Source organism: Coregonus clupeaformis, chromosome 19 (genome assembly GCF_020615455.1).
Source record: "Coregonus clupeaformis isolate EN_2021a chromosome 19, ASM2061545v1, whole genome shotgun sequence".
Classification (NCBI taxonomy): domain Eukaryota; kingdom Metazoa; phylum Chordata; class Actinopteri; order Salmoniformes; family Salmonidae; genus Coregonus; species Coregonus clupeaformis.
Window position 1 is genome coordinate 44,358,081 of NC_059210.1, and position 16,984 is coordinate 44,375,064.

A 16,984-nucleotide genomic window follows, 5' to 3' on the forward strand; every position below is an offset into this window, starting at 1 on the left:
CGCCAACCCTTTTTGTCCCCCTCTGGCTCCCATCCCATAATACGACCAGACCACACTGATTAATTATTTGCCCAGTGAGGTGTATCCACGGGAACCATGCATTCCTGACACACATCATAGAGAGAGAGAGAGAGAGAGAGCGAGAGAGAGAGAGAGACACACACACACACACACCCTTGAACGAGTGAGGGAGGGATAGAGAGAAGGAGCTTACTGAGTGTGTGAGTGATACTGAGAAGAGGAGTGAGGAGAGTGAACCTGTAACTCAGTCTAACACACACACAGACAGACGGAGGGAACTTTACAGCAGCAACGGAAGCAGCAGAAGCGTGGTGTGGGACAGAGGGAGATGTTGTCTGGCTGAGCTGGGACCTGTCCTCTCCTGTCTATCTGATGGAGAGCAGAGGGACGCAGCACAGTGAGTACTACAGCTGTGTGTGTGTGGTGTGTCTCCCCAGAAGCTATAGATTGAGGTAGGGGTTGTGAAGGGCTAAGGAAGAGAGACAATGATCAAGAGGAAGAGATCAAAGTGGTTGGTGTTGCTGTGTGCCCAGCTAGCACATAACGTTCTGAGAACCATATATTTCTTAGCGCTTGGTGAAGGCGGGGTTGTCCTATGGTTATTTTGCATACAACCTTCCCACAATGTTCTGGGAATGGTGCAGGATAGTTGCTTGGCTTTGGAACATTCTCAGGACATTTAAGGAACTTTACAAAATAACGTTATTTTCTTGGTATTTCATTACTTTAACAGAACATTTCCTAAAAGTTCAAACATGGTTACATTTAATAGATTTTTTGGTCATGTTCTAGGATCGTTCTCCTACTGGTTTGACAATGGGAATGTCCTCAAATAGTTCAGAGAACGTTAAAAAACAACGTTCTTCTGTTGGAATTTCAATACCTCAACATAACGTTTCCAACAGGTTTCCTAATGGTTTTATTTTAAGTCATGTTCTCAGATTTTTTCCATAACTTTAAGAAACCATGTTCTTCAGGTTTCCTCATGGTTCAATTTAAAGTCATGTTCTCAGAACATTAAGAAAACGTTCCATAAAAACGACAAGAAAACCTTAGTAACATTCAAATAACTTTTTAATTATTATATTGAAAAACCTATACATTCCGTCCTCTGCGTCAACAAAGCTCTCTCTATCCTATATCTTGTTAGGTGTGTTGGCCGCGCCCACTAATTGGCCACACCTGATCTTAATGAGTGCTTGTTTCCTTTGAAATGGGGTCTGTTTGAATAGACCAAAATGATCAGCTTTGTATGAGTAAAAAAAGACTTGGCATGCTAGCTCCATCTTGGTGGCGCAATGGACTAATTCCATGGATAGAGAACAGAAGATCATAGGTTCAAATCTCACTGACACCGTGCCACAATTAAAACTAAATGTGTTTGCATTATTAATGCCTAAGCAAATGTGTCCTATCTGTGCTTGGAGTTCAAAACAGTTAACCTAAGCTAGCAGTGTTATTAAAAGTCTTATTGAAACATTCAGTGAAAGTTTTAAGGAAGTTATTAAAAAAACTCAAAATAACCTATAATTTCTGTTCTCAGAACATTAACAAAACCTCCCAGGAAAACTTTCAGGAAACCATAGTAAAATGTTATCAGAACCTCCCGGCAACCTAAACATTTACTTTCCTAGAACATGTTTTAAAAACGTTCAGTTTTACCGGTCAGGAAACGTACGACTTCGTTCCCAAAACCAATGGGAAACCAAAGACGCAGGTTCCCACAACTTCCAAGGAACCAAATGTGCTAGCTGGGTGTTTAGGAATATCTATGGTGAGTGGTGTGCTACTTTCTGAGAACATTGGCAGAGAGAGGCATGGAAAAATCAAACGGAGGTATGCGTGCATACATTGAAGGGTATGTTTTTTCTAATGGAGGAGGAGAGGGACACTGCTCCAGTTTTTTGTATGCTGACTTTGAGGTGTGTGTTGTCTGTGTTCTGCAGGTGAGCTGATTCTTAGGTGTATGGGGTCGAGGTGAAAGAGGAGTTTGCTGGGAATCATGTGATTTGGACAGCGATGTTTACCTGCATCATGTGACTTCACAGAGAAGATTATACTATAGGGTCTCCATTATGGCAGTTGTGATGTGTATCTCTCTCTTCCTCTTCCTGCTCCTCCTCTTCCTCTCCCTCACTCCTCTCCTCCATCTGCATGCCTTCTCCCTGGCCACAGAGGGCGCCACAGAGGCACCACTTCACCCACACACAGACACACAGACAGATGTACAGGTTTCACACAGCCCTTTAGGGCCCTCCTGGGCTCCGGTAGGCCTCAACGCTGGAGCCAGAATGACCGACTCTCTCGGTTGGTTTCCAGGGCTGAGGGGCTCCACACTGGAACCTGAGGAAACTGAGAAACATTACTACACAGACGAGTTTCAAGGAATTATCGGTGAATACCCTGATTTGCTGGAAAGCCCTGAGCAGTCACCTAAAACTGTCCCCAAAGAAACAGGGCTGGAGACATTCAGATTCACAGAGGCAGACAGTGTCACTGCATGGATGGAAATCAAACCTCCAACTGGGACCTTATTTAGGGATGGACCACCAGACAGTATCCAGGATGGAGCTCCTGAAAACGAGCTAACAGAGAGCAACATCAGGGGGAAGGCTGGATCCCCACTAACTCCTTCACAGGATGGACGGACTACTCAGATACCTCTGTCACTCCCACAGAATGGAGATAGTATTGGTAGACCAACACCCATCCTTCTCTTTAGCTCCGACTATACAGAGACCTTAGGCTTTAATCCACTCACTACCTTACCAACCCCAGTGACCGCACAGCTAGGCTCCACTACTGACCCGGACCAAGACCAACCCATAGCCCTGGCCACAAACAAAGGGTTGCTAGCTCTGGACCAACCAGCCACCCCACAAAGAGACATGCTGGAGGGAGATACCGTGATGGAGACTGGAGACTTCTCAGAGTTGGAGGACTTCACAGAGAACCTCACAGATACAGGAACAGACACAGGTAAGACCAACTTCTCATATCCAACCCCCATCCCCCGATTCCCGTCTTACAGTTATATGTCCGCTTTTACAACACCCTCAGGATGTTAGTAAGAAGGAATAGGAAGTCTTGCCCTACTATTTATAGGATATTGGTCAGAAAGAATTGTCCTATTTTTCTATTTTGTAAAACACTGGTGGTGAATTAACTGATTTACTGTGGCAGTGTGATGAGTATCCCCTTATATATTTTCCCTTCATGATATCCTACCTCTGATATCAGGAAGTGTGTGGGTTTGGTGTTTGCATGCCCCTGTAGCATCCTACATCTGATATCAGGAAGTATGTATTTGGTGTATACATGCCCCTGTAGCAACCTACCTCTGATATCAGGAAATATGTATTTGGTGTATACATGCCCCTGTAGCATCCTACCTCTGATATCAGGAAGTGTGTATTTGGTGTTTACACGCCCCTATAGCAGTACATAGTAGTAGTAGTAGTAGTAGTAGTAGTAGTAGTATGTTTTCTGTTGAAGTGTGTGTTGGAAAGCGATGGGACTTGTCGGCTCTGTGTGTGTGTTTGTGTGTGTATTCTGCTAGCAAACACAGTTGTTTTATATTCACAGGGCAGTTTACTCCACGCCTCTCCATCTTCTGTCTCATTCTCCCATCTCCTCCTCCTTCTCTCCCACTCATTCAATCCCCCTTCTCTTCTTCCCTCTCTTAATCCCAACTTAATCTCCCATTCATATCTACCACCTCCCTCTCTCTCCTCTGTCACAGACACACTATCTCCCTCCCTTGCTGTCCTGTCTTCTTAAACAGCTAAACTGAGGGAGACTGTGAATGAATTACATGTGAATAACAGTAAATGAGATGTGAATGACAAAACATAGCTGGACTGGTGGTTGTATGTGGGACATTGTAGAAGCTGCTCCCCAGCCAGGGAGGGGTAGAGAGCATAGGTAGAGGGTAGTAAAACTGGGTTAGCTCTGTGTGTCTCACACCTCTCTCTCTCTCTCACACACACACACACACACACACACACACACACACACTAACCTTGCTGTTGAAGTATAGACACCTGAGTTGCCTAACCCATTCACAGGATTGGTTAACTCTTGAGGGTCTCTACCGAGCTAGGTAAATCTGCTTTTAGTTGTTTTAATGCACCGTATTGCTGGAACAAAATTCTAAATACATTTCATATTGATGTTATGGTGCCGTTCGGGCAATTTAAAGTATTGATTAGGCACTTATTTGTGGAGGAATGTAACTGTTTTTCTGGGTGATTTGTGACGTTTTATTTGTGCTTCCCATGACTGTGTTTTTGTATTTTAATGTGTATCTATCTATCTATCTATCTATCTATCTATCTATCTATCTATCTATCTATCTATCTATCTATCTATCTATCTATCTATCTATCTATCTATCTATCTATCTATATATATATATATATAGGTTGGGTATAATGTGTATATTTATGTTGTATTGTACAGGGTGCATTTGTAAAAGAGACCTAAGTCTCAATATGTCTTCCCTGTTAAAATAAAGATAATTTTTTTTAAACAAACAAACACACGTACACATGCATGTGAAGAGGAGGGACCAGAGGTCTTGTCGCAGAGCTCCTATCCCCTAAGATCAGTCATACTGTATTTCTCTATGCAGAGGCAGTAGGCAGGCACATAGTGAATAGAAGTGTCTACATTATTCAGATGTTATGTAATCATAGGGGACAGACATATGGAATGGGTATGTGCACCTACAATAGTATGTTATAAATGATGTAATGTGTGCCAGTTTCTGCGATTTATAAATAGTTACACAAATAAGAACAGCAATGGGGTCAATGCTACCTAATCTGCCCACACAGTCTCTCTCTCCCTCCCTTGCTCTTTCTACCTCCCTCCCCCCCTCCCCCTCACCCTCCCTCCCTCCCTCCCTCCCTCCCTCTCCCTCTCTCTCTCTCTCTCTCTCTCTCTCTCTGACCCAGTTAGAGATTCCCAGTTACAAGCATGTACTTTTGTAATGGATTACTCTCTCGCTCTCGCTGATGTTTCACCCTATGAAACCCCTCAGATCTGGGGATAGGGGCAAGGGGTTGATTAGGGCATCAGTTTCAACCATCTTTGTTTCTGTTTTACAGGTGTATCTCCAGAGGAGGTGTGGCCTAAGTCAGCCACCAATGAGACACCTATCCTCGACTGCAGCCTGGACACCAAGGCCACGCCCTGCAACACAAATCATTCCTGGAGCCCTGTTTACCCTGATGACATCATCTCAAATAAATCCCAGCGCCCCATTCTGTCTCTAACGCCTCCTCTCTTCGTGCCTCTGTATTCTGATTGGAACTCAGCTCTGGCCACCTGGGGCTTTGCCTGGGAGGTCCACATCTATGGTCTGGGATCTGTGTTCGCTGCATTAGGTCTGATATCTGTACTCTGCCTGTTAGGCCTGCCCCTGCGCTGCCCCCCGGGAAGCCCCTACTTCAGCCTGCTGCATCTGTTCCTCCTGGCCACTGGAGGCACTAGAGCATGCACTCTGCTGTATGATGCTTATAGTCACCAGGACCGCCTGTCTGCTCTGGGCTCTCTCCTACTTTCTGAGCTACCCTTACCCTGCCTCACCTCTGCCTTCTCCCTCTGCTTCCTCCTCCTCTCCCTCCGCTCTCGCATGCACCTCTCCCTCCCTTTTTCCCTCTCCAACTCGCTCCCTCTCTTGGCCCTGCCCCGGCCCTGTCTCTTGTTCTCCCTCTCGCTGTTGCACTTCGGGGCCTCCCTGGGCTCCATAGCTCTCTTCCATGTCTTCCCCAGCCTCCCTGTCCTCCTCCTACTCCCCCAGGGAGTGTTCATCCTCCTCTGCCTCCTTCTCCCCTGCTCCTTCCTCCTCTTCTACTGCTTTGTACGACAAGACACCAAGCATGTCCAACGGCTGAGTGATGGTGAAGGAGAGGTAACAGGTTCCCCGGTGTTGGTGAGGCGGCCGTCCCGGTGCCCATTCGCTGAGGCTGGGGAGTGGAGCAGGGCGGCAGGGGCTGGGGTGGGAGGGTCTCTGTGCCTGTTAGGCTGTGGGGGGCTCCAGATGTATGGGATGTTACATGCAATGGGGTTTGGAGGGGTGAGTGCTGGGGCGGGGTTTCAGCCCTGGCCTTGGTGGGGCTACCAGCTGGGCTGCAGGCTCTGTGAGGTGGGGGTGTGTCTGTCCCTCTCAATCATCGGCACTCATCCCCTCCTCTTCTGTTGCTCCAACTCTAACTCCTCCCCCTGGACTAAACCCAACTCCAACCCCCGTCCGGGGTCCTGGGCGCGGCTGCCCTGTGCCTCACCCTCAGGAGGGCCTAGCCACCCCCTTCCCCTCTCCACAGTCCTCCCCCCTCACTACCCCTGGTCACTGGGGCAGGAAGAGAAGCTGGTGGTGTGTGATGTCATTAGTAAGCGCCAGTCCGAAGCGTTCCCCCTTTACACACTAATGGACCCCCCCTCAAACGGACTGAACCTGCATCCTAACCCTAACACCCACCCTGGCCAGACCAGAACCTCCAGACACCCCCACCTCCCTGACCCTCCCAGCCCACCATGGATGCCTCAAGCTGGGGTTGCGTCCCAGGGCTCTTCCCAGGCTAGTCTAGTTCTGGACACTGACTCCACAATGTACCTGCGCCCCCCCTCTCCAATCGACCTGTCCCGGAGCATAGACCAGGCCCTGTACAGCGAAACCCTGTTCCCCCACAGTCTCTTTAGTCCCCCCAGGCTGCTCCATGCCTCCTCCAGCCTCTCCCTGAACTCCCCTGGCTCCCACCTCAGCCAGAGTGCCTCACAACCTGGACACAGCTCAGCCGACAGCTCCCTCTACCGGACCTCTTCCTGTGGAGATGTGGATATGTCTCCTACACGGCCTCCCCAGCCAGGGTGCATCCTCCCAGGCCACGGTGATCCCAGCTCCCCCCCTGAGCGCTGGTGGAGAGGTAGTAACCACAGCTGCCTGTGCCAGGAGTCCCTGAGTGGGTCTTCCCAGGGTCTGTTCTCCAGCCCGGGGGCAGGAGGGGCGCGTTCGCATCCCCACTCCACCAGAGGGCAGCTCCACTCCCAGAGCAGCCTGCCCAGGACGCTCCCCAACCTCTCCCACCACAGACGCTACCGCACCCTCAACTCCGCCTCGCAGGACAGCCAGGGGGAGGGGCAGCTGGAGGGCAGAGAGGACCTGAGTGAAAGCAGGTTGCTGGAACAGGATCTGGCCATACAAGCGGAGTTTGTCAACGTGTGCCGACAGATCGATGCTCTTAGCGTGTGCAGTGACACTATTGACCTGTAGGTACAGTTGAAGTCGGAAGTTTACATACACTTACGTTGGAGTCATTTAAACTAGTTTTTCAACCACTCCACAAATTTCTTATTAACAAATTATAGTTTTGGCAAGTCGGTTAGGACATCTACTTTGTGCATGACACAAGTTATTTTTCCAACAATTGTTTACAGACATTATTTCACTTATAATTCACTGTATCACAATTCCAGTGGGTCAGAAGTTTACATACACTAAGTTGACTGTGCCTTTAAACAGCTTGGGAAATTCTAGAAAATGATGTCATGGCTTTAGAAGCTTCTGATAGGCTAATTTGAGTCAATTGGAGGTGTACCTGTGGAAGTATTTCAAGGCCTACCTTCAAACTCAGTGCCTCTTTGCTTGACATCAAGGGAAAATCAAAAGCAATCAGCCAAGACCTCAGAAAAATAATTGTAGACCTCCACAAGTCTGGTTCATCCTTGGGAGCAATTTCCAAACGCTTGAAGGTACCATGTTCATCTGTACAAACAATAGTACGCAAGTATAAACACCATGGGACCACGCAGCCATCATACCGCTCAGGAAGGAGACGCGTTCTGTCTCCTAGAGATGAACGTACTTTGGTGCGAAAAGTGCAAATCAATCCCAGAACAACAGCAAAGGACCTTGTGAAGATGCTGGAGGAAACAGGTACAAAAGTATCTATATCCACAGTAAAACGAGTCCTATATCGACATAACCTGAAAGGCCACTCAGCAAGGAAGAAGCCACTGCTCCAAAACCGCAATAAAAAATCCAGACTACGGTTTACAACTGCACATGGGGACAAGATCGTACTTTGTGGAGAAATGTCCTCTGGTCTGATGTAACAAAAATAGAACTGTTTGGCCATAATGACCATCGTTATGTTTGGAGGAAAAAGGGGGTTCTTGCAAGTCGAAGAACACCATCCCAACTGTGAAGCACAGAGGTGGCAGCATCATGCTGTGGGGGTGCTTTGCTGCAGGAGGGACTGGTGCACTTCACAAAATAGAGGGCATCATGAGGAAGGAAAATTATGTGGATATATTGAAGCAACATCTCAAGACATCAGTCAGGAAGTTAAAGCTTGGTCGCAAATGGGTCTTCCAAATGGACAATGACCCCAAGCATACTTCTACAGTTGTGGCAAAATGGCTTAAGGACAACAAAGTCAAGGTATTGGAGTGGCCATCACAAATCCCTGACCTCAATCCTATAGAAAATGTGTGGGCAGAACTGAAAAAGCGTGTGCGAGCAAGGAGGCCTACAAACCTGACTAAGTTACACCAACTCTGTCAGGAGGAATGGGCCAAAATTCACCCAACTTATTGTGGGAAGCTTGTGGAAGGCTACCCAAAACGTTTGACCAAAGTTAAACAATTTAAAGGCAATGCTACCAAATGCTAATTGAGTGTATGTAAACTTCTGACCCACTGGGATGAAATAAATAAAAGCTTAAATAAATCATTCTCTCTACTATTATTCTGACATTTCACATTCTTAAAATAAAGTGGTGATCCTAACCGACCTAAGACAGGGAATTTTTACTAGGATTAAATGTCAGGAATTGTGAAAAACTGAGTTTAAATGTATTTGGCTAAGGTGTATGTAAACTTCCGACTTCAACTGTAGATACTACTGGGTTTGAACCATGAGTCATCTATGCACCACAAGACACTGTTAGTCCGCCGAGCTAAACCAAGATATTTATCCGTTATGTAAGGACATAAGGATATGACATGTATAATGCACAGAGGTTATATATTGACCTCTAGGGAGATCTAAGGACTTAACTGATAAGCTACAAATAGTGTTCGAACATTCAGATCAAGCAGCTTTTTCACTGCTACATCAGACGTGTTTTCCGGGATTCTACATGTAGAAAATAGATATAAATGAGACTTATATAGAACTAAATAAAGAGATAGTTATGTTTGATTAGTTATAAACTGTATATACAGTGGCTTGCGAAAGTAAGCCATACAACCTGGAATTAAAATAGATTTTTGGGGGGTTTGTATCATTTGATTTACACAACATGCCTACCACTTTGAAGATGCAAAATATTTTTTATTATGAAACAAACAAGAAATAAGACTAAAAAAACAGAACCCCCCCCACCTTTTGCAGCAATTACAGCTGCAAGTCTCTTGGGGTATGTCTCTATAAACTTGGCACATCTAGCCACTGGGATTTTTTCCCATTCTTCAAGGCAAAACTGCTCCAGCTCCTTCAAGTTGGATGGGTTCCACTGGTGTACAGCAATCTTTAAGTCATACCACAGATTCTTAATTGGATTGAGGTCTGGGCTTTGACTAGGCCATTCCAAGACATTTAAATGTTTCCCCTTAAACCATGCGAGTGTTGCTTTAGCAGTATGCTTAGGGTCATTGTCCTGCTGGAAGGTGAACCTCCGTCCCAGTCTCAAATCTCTGGAAGACTGAAACAGGTTTCCCTCAAGAATTTCCCTGTATTTAGTGCCATCCATCATTCCTTCAATTCTGAGCAGTTTCCCAGTCCCTGCCGATGAAAAACATCCCCACAGCATGATGCTGCCACCACCATGCTTCACGATGGGGATGTTGTTCTCAGGGTGATGAGAGGTGTTGGGTTTGTGCCAGACATAGCGTTTTCCTTGATGGCCAAAAAGCTCAATTTTTGTCTCATCTGACCAGAGTACCTTCTTCCATATGTTTGGGGAGTCTCCCACATGCATTTTGGCGAACACCAAACGTGTTTGCTTATTTTTTTCTTTAAGCAATGGCTTTTTTCTGGCCACTCTTCCGTAAAGCCCAGCTCTGTGGAGTGTACGGCTTAAAGTGGTCCTATGGACAGATAGTCCAATCTATTTGCACCAGATCTTATTTAGGAGATTCATAGCAAAGGGTTGAATACATATACACGCACCACTTTACCATTATTTATTTTTTTGAATCTTTTGAAACAAGTTTTTTTTTTTTTTCACCAATTTGGACTATTTTGTTTATGTCCATTAAAAATCCACTTAAATTACAGGTTGTAATGCAACAAAATAGGGAAAACGCCAAGGGGGATGAATATTTTTCAGTTCAGTTATAGAGTTACAATATGTGCTAAATGAAACAACTTTCTGAACCAACCACTGTAGAATAGATTAGAAGACCTTTGAACACTAATGTCAGTGTAGTGTTGATGATAACCATAGAAATATGCAAGATCACTTCATGCTTTAGTGCCACTTACTGGGGGAGAGTGAACATAGTGTAACAGACACTGTCATACTGTAAATTATAGCTGTTTTATTTAAATAAAACATTTGTTCTTATAAAGCATTTATAACAGAAGCGTATCTGTTTTAAGTCACAACAGCAATATTGTTATGATGTTAGGGCATAGTATTGTGAGGACCGAGGAAGAGTTACGAGATAATTGGTTTGGGGCCATGAAGTCTACATTCCTTATGTCAAGGGAGATTAGTGATGTTTATGGTAGTATGATTGATGGACAGGATATAATGACCTGGGGCAAAGGGTAATAACAACAGAGAAAGGGAGTGCCTATGATGGTTGCCAGATGTATGTGAAAGGAAGGATAACCAAGAGTATAAAAGCTGTGAGATTTGTGTGTGTGGGCAGTTCAACTGACAAAGGGCAGAGCTATGTCCGTTTGTTAGATGAACCCACGAGCTCGTGATCCAATAAATACTTGGTATAAAATCTCCACAGAATGTCTAAGTAAATTCTTGTATCTTGAACTTCTCAATACCAGAAACTCATCATAACAAATATAAACAGGAGTTGTGCTAGAGTGTCCAAGTGCCAAATGTAGCTATCTGTCACGCCCTGACTCAAGGGACTCGTATTTGTTGAGTCAGGGTGTGTATTTTCTGTGTTGTGTTTGGCTATGTTGATTGTCTATGTTAGATCTAGTATGTGTAGATCTATGTTGGCCGGGGTGGTTCCCAATCAGAGGCAGCTGTAGCTCGTTGTCTCTGATTGGGGACAATACTTAGGCAGCCTATTGGCACGAGTTAGTTGTGGGATCTTGTTCCGTGTTTTGGTATGTTAGTGTGCTACCTTGGACTTCACGTTTCGTTTGCTGTTTTTGTCGTGTGATAATTCGTTTAATAAACATGTATGCTTATCACGCTGCGCCTTGGTCTGTCCAGTCTGTTAACGAACATGACACTATCAAATCAATCAGAGAGATCTAAGAACGTTTTTCAGACAGGAATTAATTTAACCTCTACGGGATCGGTGTCCCGTATACGGGACGGTTGAGCTAACGTGCGCTAATGTGATTAGCTTGACTGTTGTAAGTAACAGCAAACTTTCCAGGACATAGACATGTCTTATATGGGCAGAAAGCTTAAATGATTGTTAATCTAACTGCACTGTCCAATTTACAGTAGCTATTACAGTCAAAAAATACCATGCTATTGTTTGAGGAGAGTGCACAACAACAAATAACTTAGCACGGCAACTGGTTTGATACATTCACCTCTGAAGGTAAATAATGTACTTACATTCAGTAATCTTGCTCTGATTTGTCATCCTAAGGGTCCCAGAGATAAAATGTAGCATAGTTTTGTTTGATAAAATCCATTTTTACATTCAAATGTAGAAACTGGGTTCCACAGTTTGAACCCCTGCTGTCTCTGGCTCCACACCGATCCTGCCCGGCCATCTAGATGTGTGAAAGTTAGTGTATAAGCTAACGATCCATCATGTATGACATTCCTGGGAGTGTGTAAACTTACATTTTGTATTACCATATCATTTTTGTATGTTCTCTAGTTATGTACTTGAAAATGTATCAATTGACTAATTCGGCACATTTGGGCAGACTTGAACAAAATAGTCCAGTATTGTGGTCCTCTGTAGCTCAGCTGGTAGAGCAAGGCGCTTGTAACGCCAAGGTAGTGGATTCGATCCCCGGGACCACCCATACACAAAAATGTATGCACGCATGACTGTAAGTCGCTTTGGATAAAAGCGTCTGCTAAATGGCATATTATTATTATTATTATTATTGCAATGCTTCACTGGATCAATCTGAAACTTTGCACACAAACTGCTGCCATCTAGTGGCCTAAATCTAAATTGCACCTAAACTGCAATATTATATTGTGGCCTTTCTCTTGCAATTCAAAGATGATAAAAAATAAAATTAAAACCGCTGTTTTTTGTTTGTATTATCTTTTACCAGATCTAATGTGTTATATTCTCCTACATTAATTTCACATTTCCACAAACTTCAAAGTGTTTCCTTTCAAATGTTATCAAGAATATGCATATTCTTGCTTCAGGTCCTGAGCTACAGGCATTTAGATTTGGGTATGTCATTTTAGGTGAAAATTGAAAAAAAGGGTCTGATCCTTAAGAGGTTAATTGAAAACCAGCTCATCCTCTGATATTCACACTGACTTCAAAACCTTTTTCTACAAAGAGTATATGTCATACTGTACATACATCATTAAAGGCTGTGTAAAATGTTTTATTGTAAATACAATCTACATGGAAAACAGTTCTACTGTATGGCATGTATAATAATAATAATAATAATATGCCATTTAGCAGACGCTTTTATCCAAAGCGACTTACAGTCATGCGTGCATACATTTTTTGTGTATGGGTGGTCCCGGGGATCGAACCCACTACCTTGGCGTTACAAGCGCCGTGCTCTACCAGCTGAGCTACAGAGGACCACATGTATCATAGACAAGGTATGATAAACAACAAATAAAGTTTGATATTTGAAAAAAGAAGTCATTCATTCTAGTGTATGAACACACAGATGCACTATAAGTAATACTGTATACCTTTACGGCTTCTCCGACTCTATACATTGTCATGAGCTACAGGCCCGATCACATGGAGTTGTTTCAGTTGAACTTAGGTGTTGAACGTTCAACATAGTTTTCAGTAGTAAGCAGCAATAGCTGAAAATAGTAATGAATGAAATGTCTGTTCATCTAGCTAGCCACAGATGTAAATCTGTAGTGTAAGCCTTGAGTGTGGTTTATGTTGCTATTAAACAGCTTAGGCTTGGGATAAGACTTTCACATGGAGTGAGAAGAAAAGGGGTGAAATAAGGAGAAAGAAAAAGGGAGCAAGGGGGAAAAGGAACGAGCGAGGGAGCAAGCAAGCAAAACAAAGACCAAATTGTCCTCTATTGGTGTGGGAAAAATATACTATCGCAATGTTAGTGATAATGTTATGGGCAGCAACTGATGTAATGATGTCATGTAATGTCAATCAGCTCATTAATCATGATAATCCTACTCAACATACCATTTTAAGAGTGCAACCACAACATACATACACCAAATAAGGAGAACAGTAGATATGAGTGAACTTCTTCTTTATTCTGGTATATGCACCAGCATGGTACAGCATGAGTGAATTAAAAGCCTGAGATTGAGATCACCAGGAAATAACAAAATAAACAACACTAATAAAACATCTGATCAGCTTTTGTGCAACTTTCAGCACCCAAGGTTCACTTCACACAAAGGTTAACACAACAGACGGAGTGGTTCTGTCATTGCTGGTGGTTCACTAACTCAACTGATAGTGATCTACTGTTATAAACTAGCTGCAGGTCTTCTACAGGAAGAAAATTAAGGAAATGGAAGATGGATAAACATATTTCTTCACTCACTGCCACCAGGTACAGATGTAGGATCTTCATTTGAGCCAGTTTGCTACAGCAGGAATATAATCCTGCAGCAACAGACATTTTGAATTATTAAGTGGATCACTGGAGGTTGGTGGCACCTTAATTGGGGAGAACGGGCTTGTGGTAATGGCTGGAGCGGAATAGGTGTGGAATGGTATCAAATACATCAAACATGGTTTCCATGTGTTTGATGCCATTCCTCCCCTCAGCAGCCTCCACTGATGTGGATTATAATTAATGGACATTTATGTAGGGGTTGATAGATTTTTGGTTGGGGCAAATCAAGTCTGAAATGTTCAACTGGAAATTACAAACTTTAGAAACCTTTTTAAAACTCAAATACAATACAAGTTTGCATTTCCTGCTGTGTAGGAAAATACTCAGCAACAAAAATAGTGATCAAATTAAGATCCTACATCTGTAGTAGCAGTACATTCAGCCTGGTAAACAAGATAATTACATTTACATTTTAGTCATTTAGCAGACGCTCTTATCCAGAGCAACTTACTTTTTTTTTCTTCCATACTGGTCCCCCGTGGGAAACGAACCCACAACCCTGGCGTTGCAAACGCCATGCTCTACCAACTGAGCTACATGGGACTTCTAGAAAGACATCCATTGGTGGTTTCCAGGACACACATTCTCCATTGAGCATGCTTTTAAGTCCATGACTAGGCTTAATCTGTATTCAAGAATCCAGCCCTCAGTATATTACACAGTATTCACAGTATTATATTGTGGCCTACATATATATTCCTTTTCTCAAATACACTCAAGTACTACAGTATATATTTACAAATACATCATATTATTAACAGTCTACAGAATGAAATTATAAACTAAAGACTAGGCCAAAGTCACTGTACAATCATCCTGTCATCAGAAAACACATCACAAAACTTTACACAAAGACAAAACAGGATGTGGTTATCTACTGTTTTGTTTGATTCCAAACTGATGAGAATCCAGTGAGAGCCTGATTACAGCAATATCCACAGTATAGACCAGTGATGTAGTCAAGACACTAAACCTTGAGTCAGAGTCGAGTCCCAAGTGTTCATGTCCTACTACTTTATATTCGAGTCAAGAGTCCCTTGGTAGTGCTAAAAGCTGCGGTCCAACCATTTAAAAATCTAAATTCTGTTACATTGTAAGGATATCTACATAATACAGCACTCTAACATTTGCTGTTGTAGCTAGTATGTTAAATTATGCAACAAAGAGATGTTCTGACAACAAAGTCACTACTGATCGAGTCCAAGTCCGAGTCCAAGTCCGAGTCCCCACTGGTCGAGTCGGAGTCGAGTCATAAGTCATGAAAATCGTGACTTGGGTCCTAGTCAAGTACGAGTCCTGGGGCCTCATTTATCAATATTGTGTAGAAACTATTCTAAAATACTACTTACGAAGGGATTTCAGAATGTTCGTATGGATAGAAAAGTGTGATTTTTCAAACAATCCTACGAGCGTCAAATGCACACCGGTAGGAGATAACCATTGATAAATACCAATTGTTCTCAGCCTCAGTGCTCGTGCACGACCTTGGCTATTTGCATTTAGAAACGTCCCTAATTAACCATATATGTGACCCGTTTCGTATGTCGCACGTCACTACTTTTTTTTTATCAAAATGCGTTTTTTGGCAGAAATGCCTTCTGGAACATGTGAACTTTCATGTGCCTTATTAACAAACTTGTATTCCATTTGTAAATATGAATACATCATTTAAATTACGAGCCTAGTTGGTTTAGCCACAGAAAAAGACAGAAACCTTCGTGCTAGCCATGATTGGCTGAGACAATGGATGGGCTGGACATGCCGAGAGATGAGTTCGGATTGGTCTGCCATGTAGCACGCTTCTGTCTATAACATGAGCTGCTCACTATGTGTAGATAATCCTTGCTAATGCGGCTTTTTTGAAATGTTAGCCATAGAGATCTGTAAAAGTGTTGCTACTGCTCTCAACAACATTGCTGCCCAGAATTTAGCAGGCGCTATCGACAAAGATCAGTGGGAAAAGGTTATGATGGACTACTTTTCTGCACAAGGTCAATGTGAACCGCAGTGACTTGACACAACAACGGGCCAAACGAGCTGTAGCTAGCTACAAACCAAACGGAAAAGACACGCTGCCGTAAAGTGTTCATCCATGTATACGGGTAAGACTCTAGCTACATTTTCAGATATTATACGTTTCTAATTAGTCAGAAAGTCGTTTTCATTGCAAGTTAAAGCGTACTGTTAGCTAGCTGAATTACGTGTATGATCTGTGTAGTAATATTATTAGGATCTCAGAAATCCATTTGCATTGCTAGTTATAGCCTAATGTTAGCTAGCTAGCTAGCATTGAACCTAGTTGGTTAGCTTTAGCTACCTGCAGATTCATACTCTAGCATTTCATGCATAGTGGCAAGCTATGACAATCTGTTTGTACTGTAGCTATGGGTTGGGATTATGGTTAATTGTTTAGCTAGGTAGCTACATGTCTAAACAAAATACTCCACTTCGCAAGAGAATGATTACATGACCCATCAAGTTAGCCAGGTGTGTCTGGGGTTGATTATGGCCATATATTGTATTTCATGAACATGTGTACATGTCTAGACAATAGTGACCCATCCACTTAGCTAGATGTGGTTGGGGGGTGGTTATAGCATTTCTTTCACATGAACCATCAATGTAGACAAGTGTCTGGGTAAGCATCATCTAATAATTATAAAATATTTGTATCTGGACACTTTCAAAGTCAGATTAGGATATAGGCCAAAGACTAGATAAAGTGTATTTTTACCTTTAGGTTTTCCTTATTGTAAAGATGTGGGTGGGGCTAAGGCTTAAGAGGGTGAGAACGATGCGGAACAGGTGTAGACAAAGAGCTCTCCAGTAGGTGTATCATGTACCAAAACATTCAAGGGTAATTTTCTCAAAAGTGGGGTTACAAGTTTATCAACTTTCAAAGCAGAATTACTTTCCCATTGTTCCTCAACTGCAGTGTATGGCTGATATACCATTTTGTAGCTCTGAGTCTCTACT

The 16,984-nt window shown here is 43.3% G+C and overlaps 1 protein-coding gene across 1 annotated transcript; it reads left to right on the plus strand.

The window, feature by feature from the left end:
* Positions 1–225: 225 nt before the first annotated feature.
* On the plus strand, positions 226–7,297 carry LOC121531354 (proline-rich transmembrane protein 4-like). Its single transcript, XM_041836590.2, has 3 exons — positions 226–418; positions 1,968–3,000; positions 5,133–7,297. Exons 2-3 carry the CDS (start codon positions 2,097–2,099, stop codon positions 7,295–7,297), a joined length of 3,069 nt encoding a protein of 1,022 aa, XP_041692524.2. The 5' UTR covers positions 226–418; positions 1,968–2,096.
* The last annotated feature ends 9,687 nt before the right edge of the window (positions 7,298–16,984 follow it).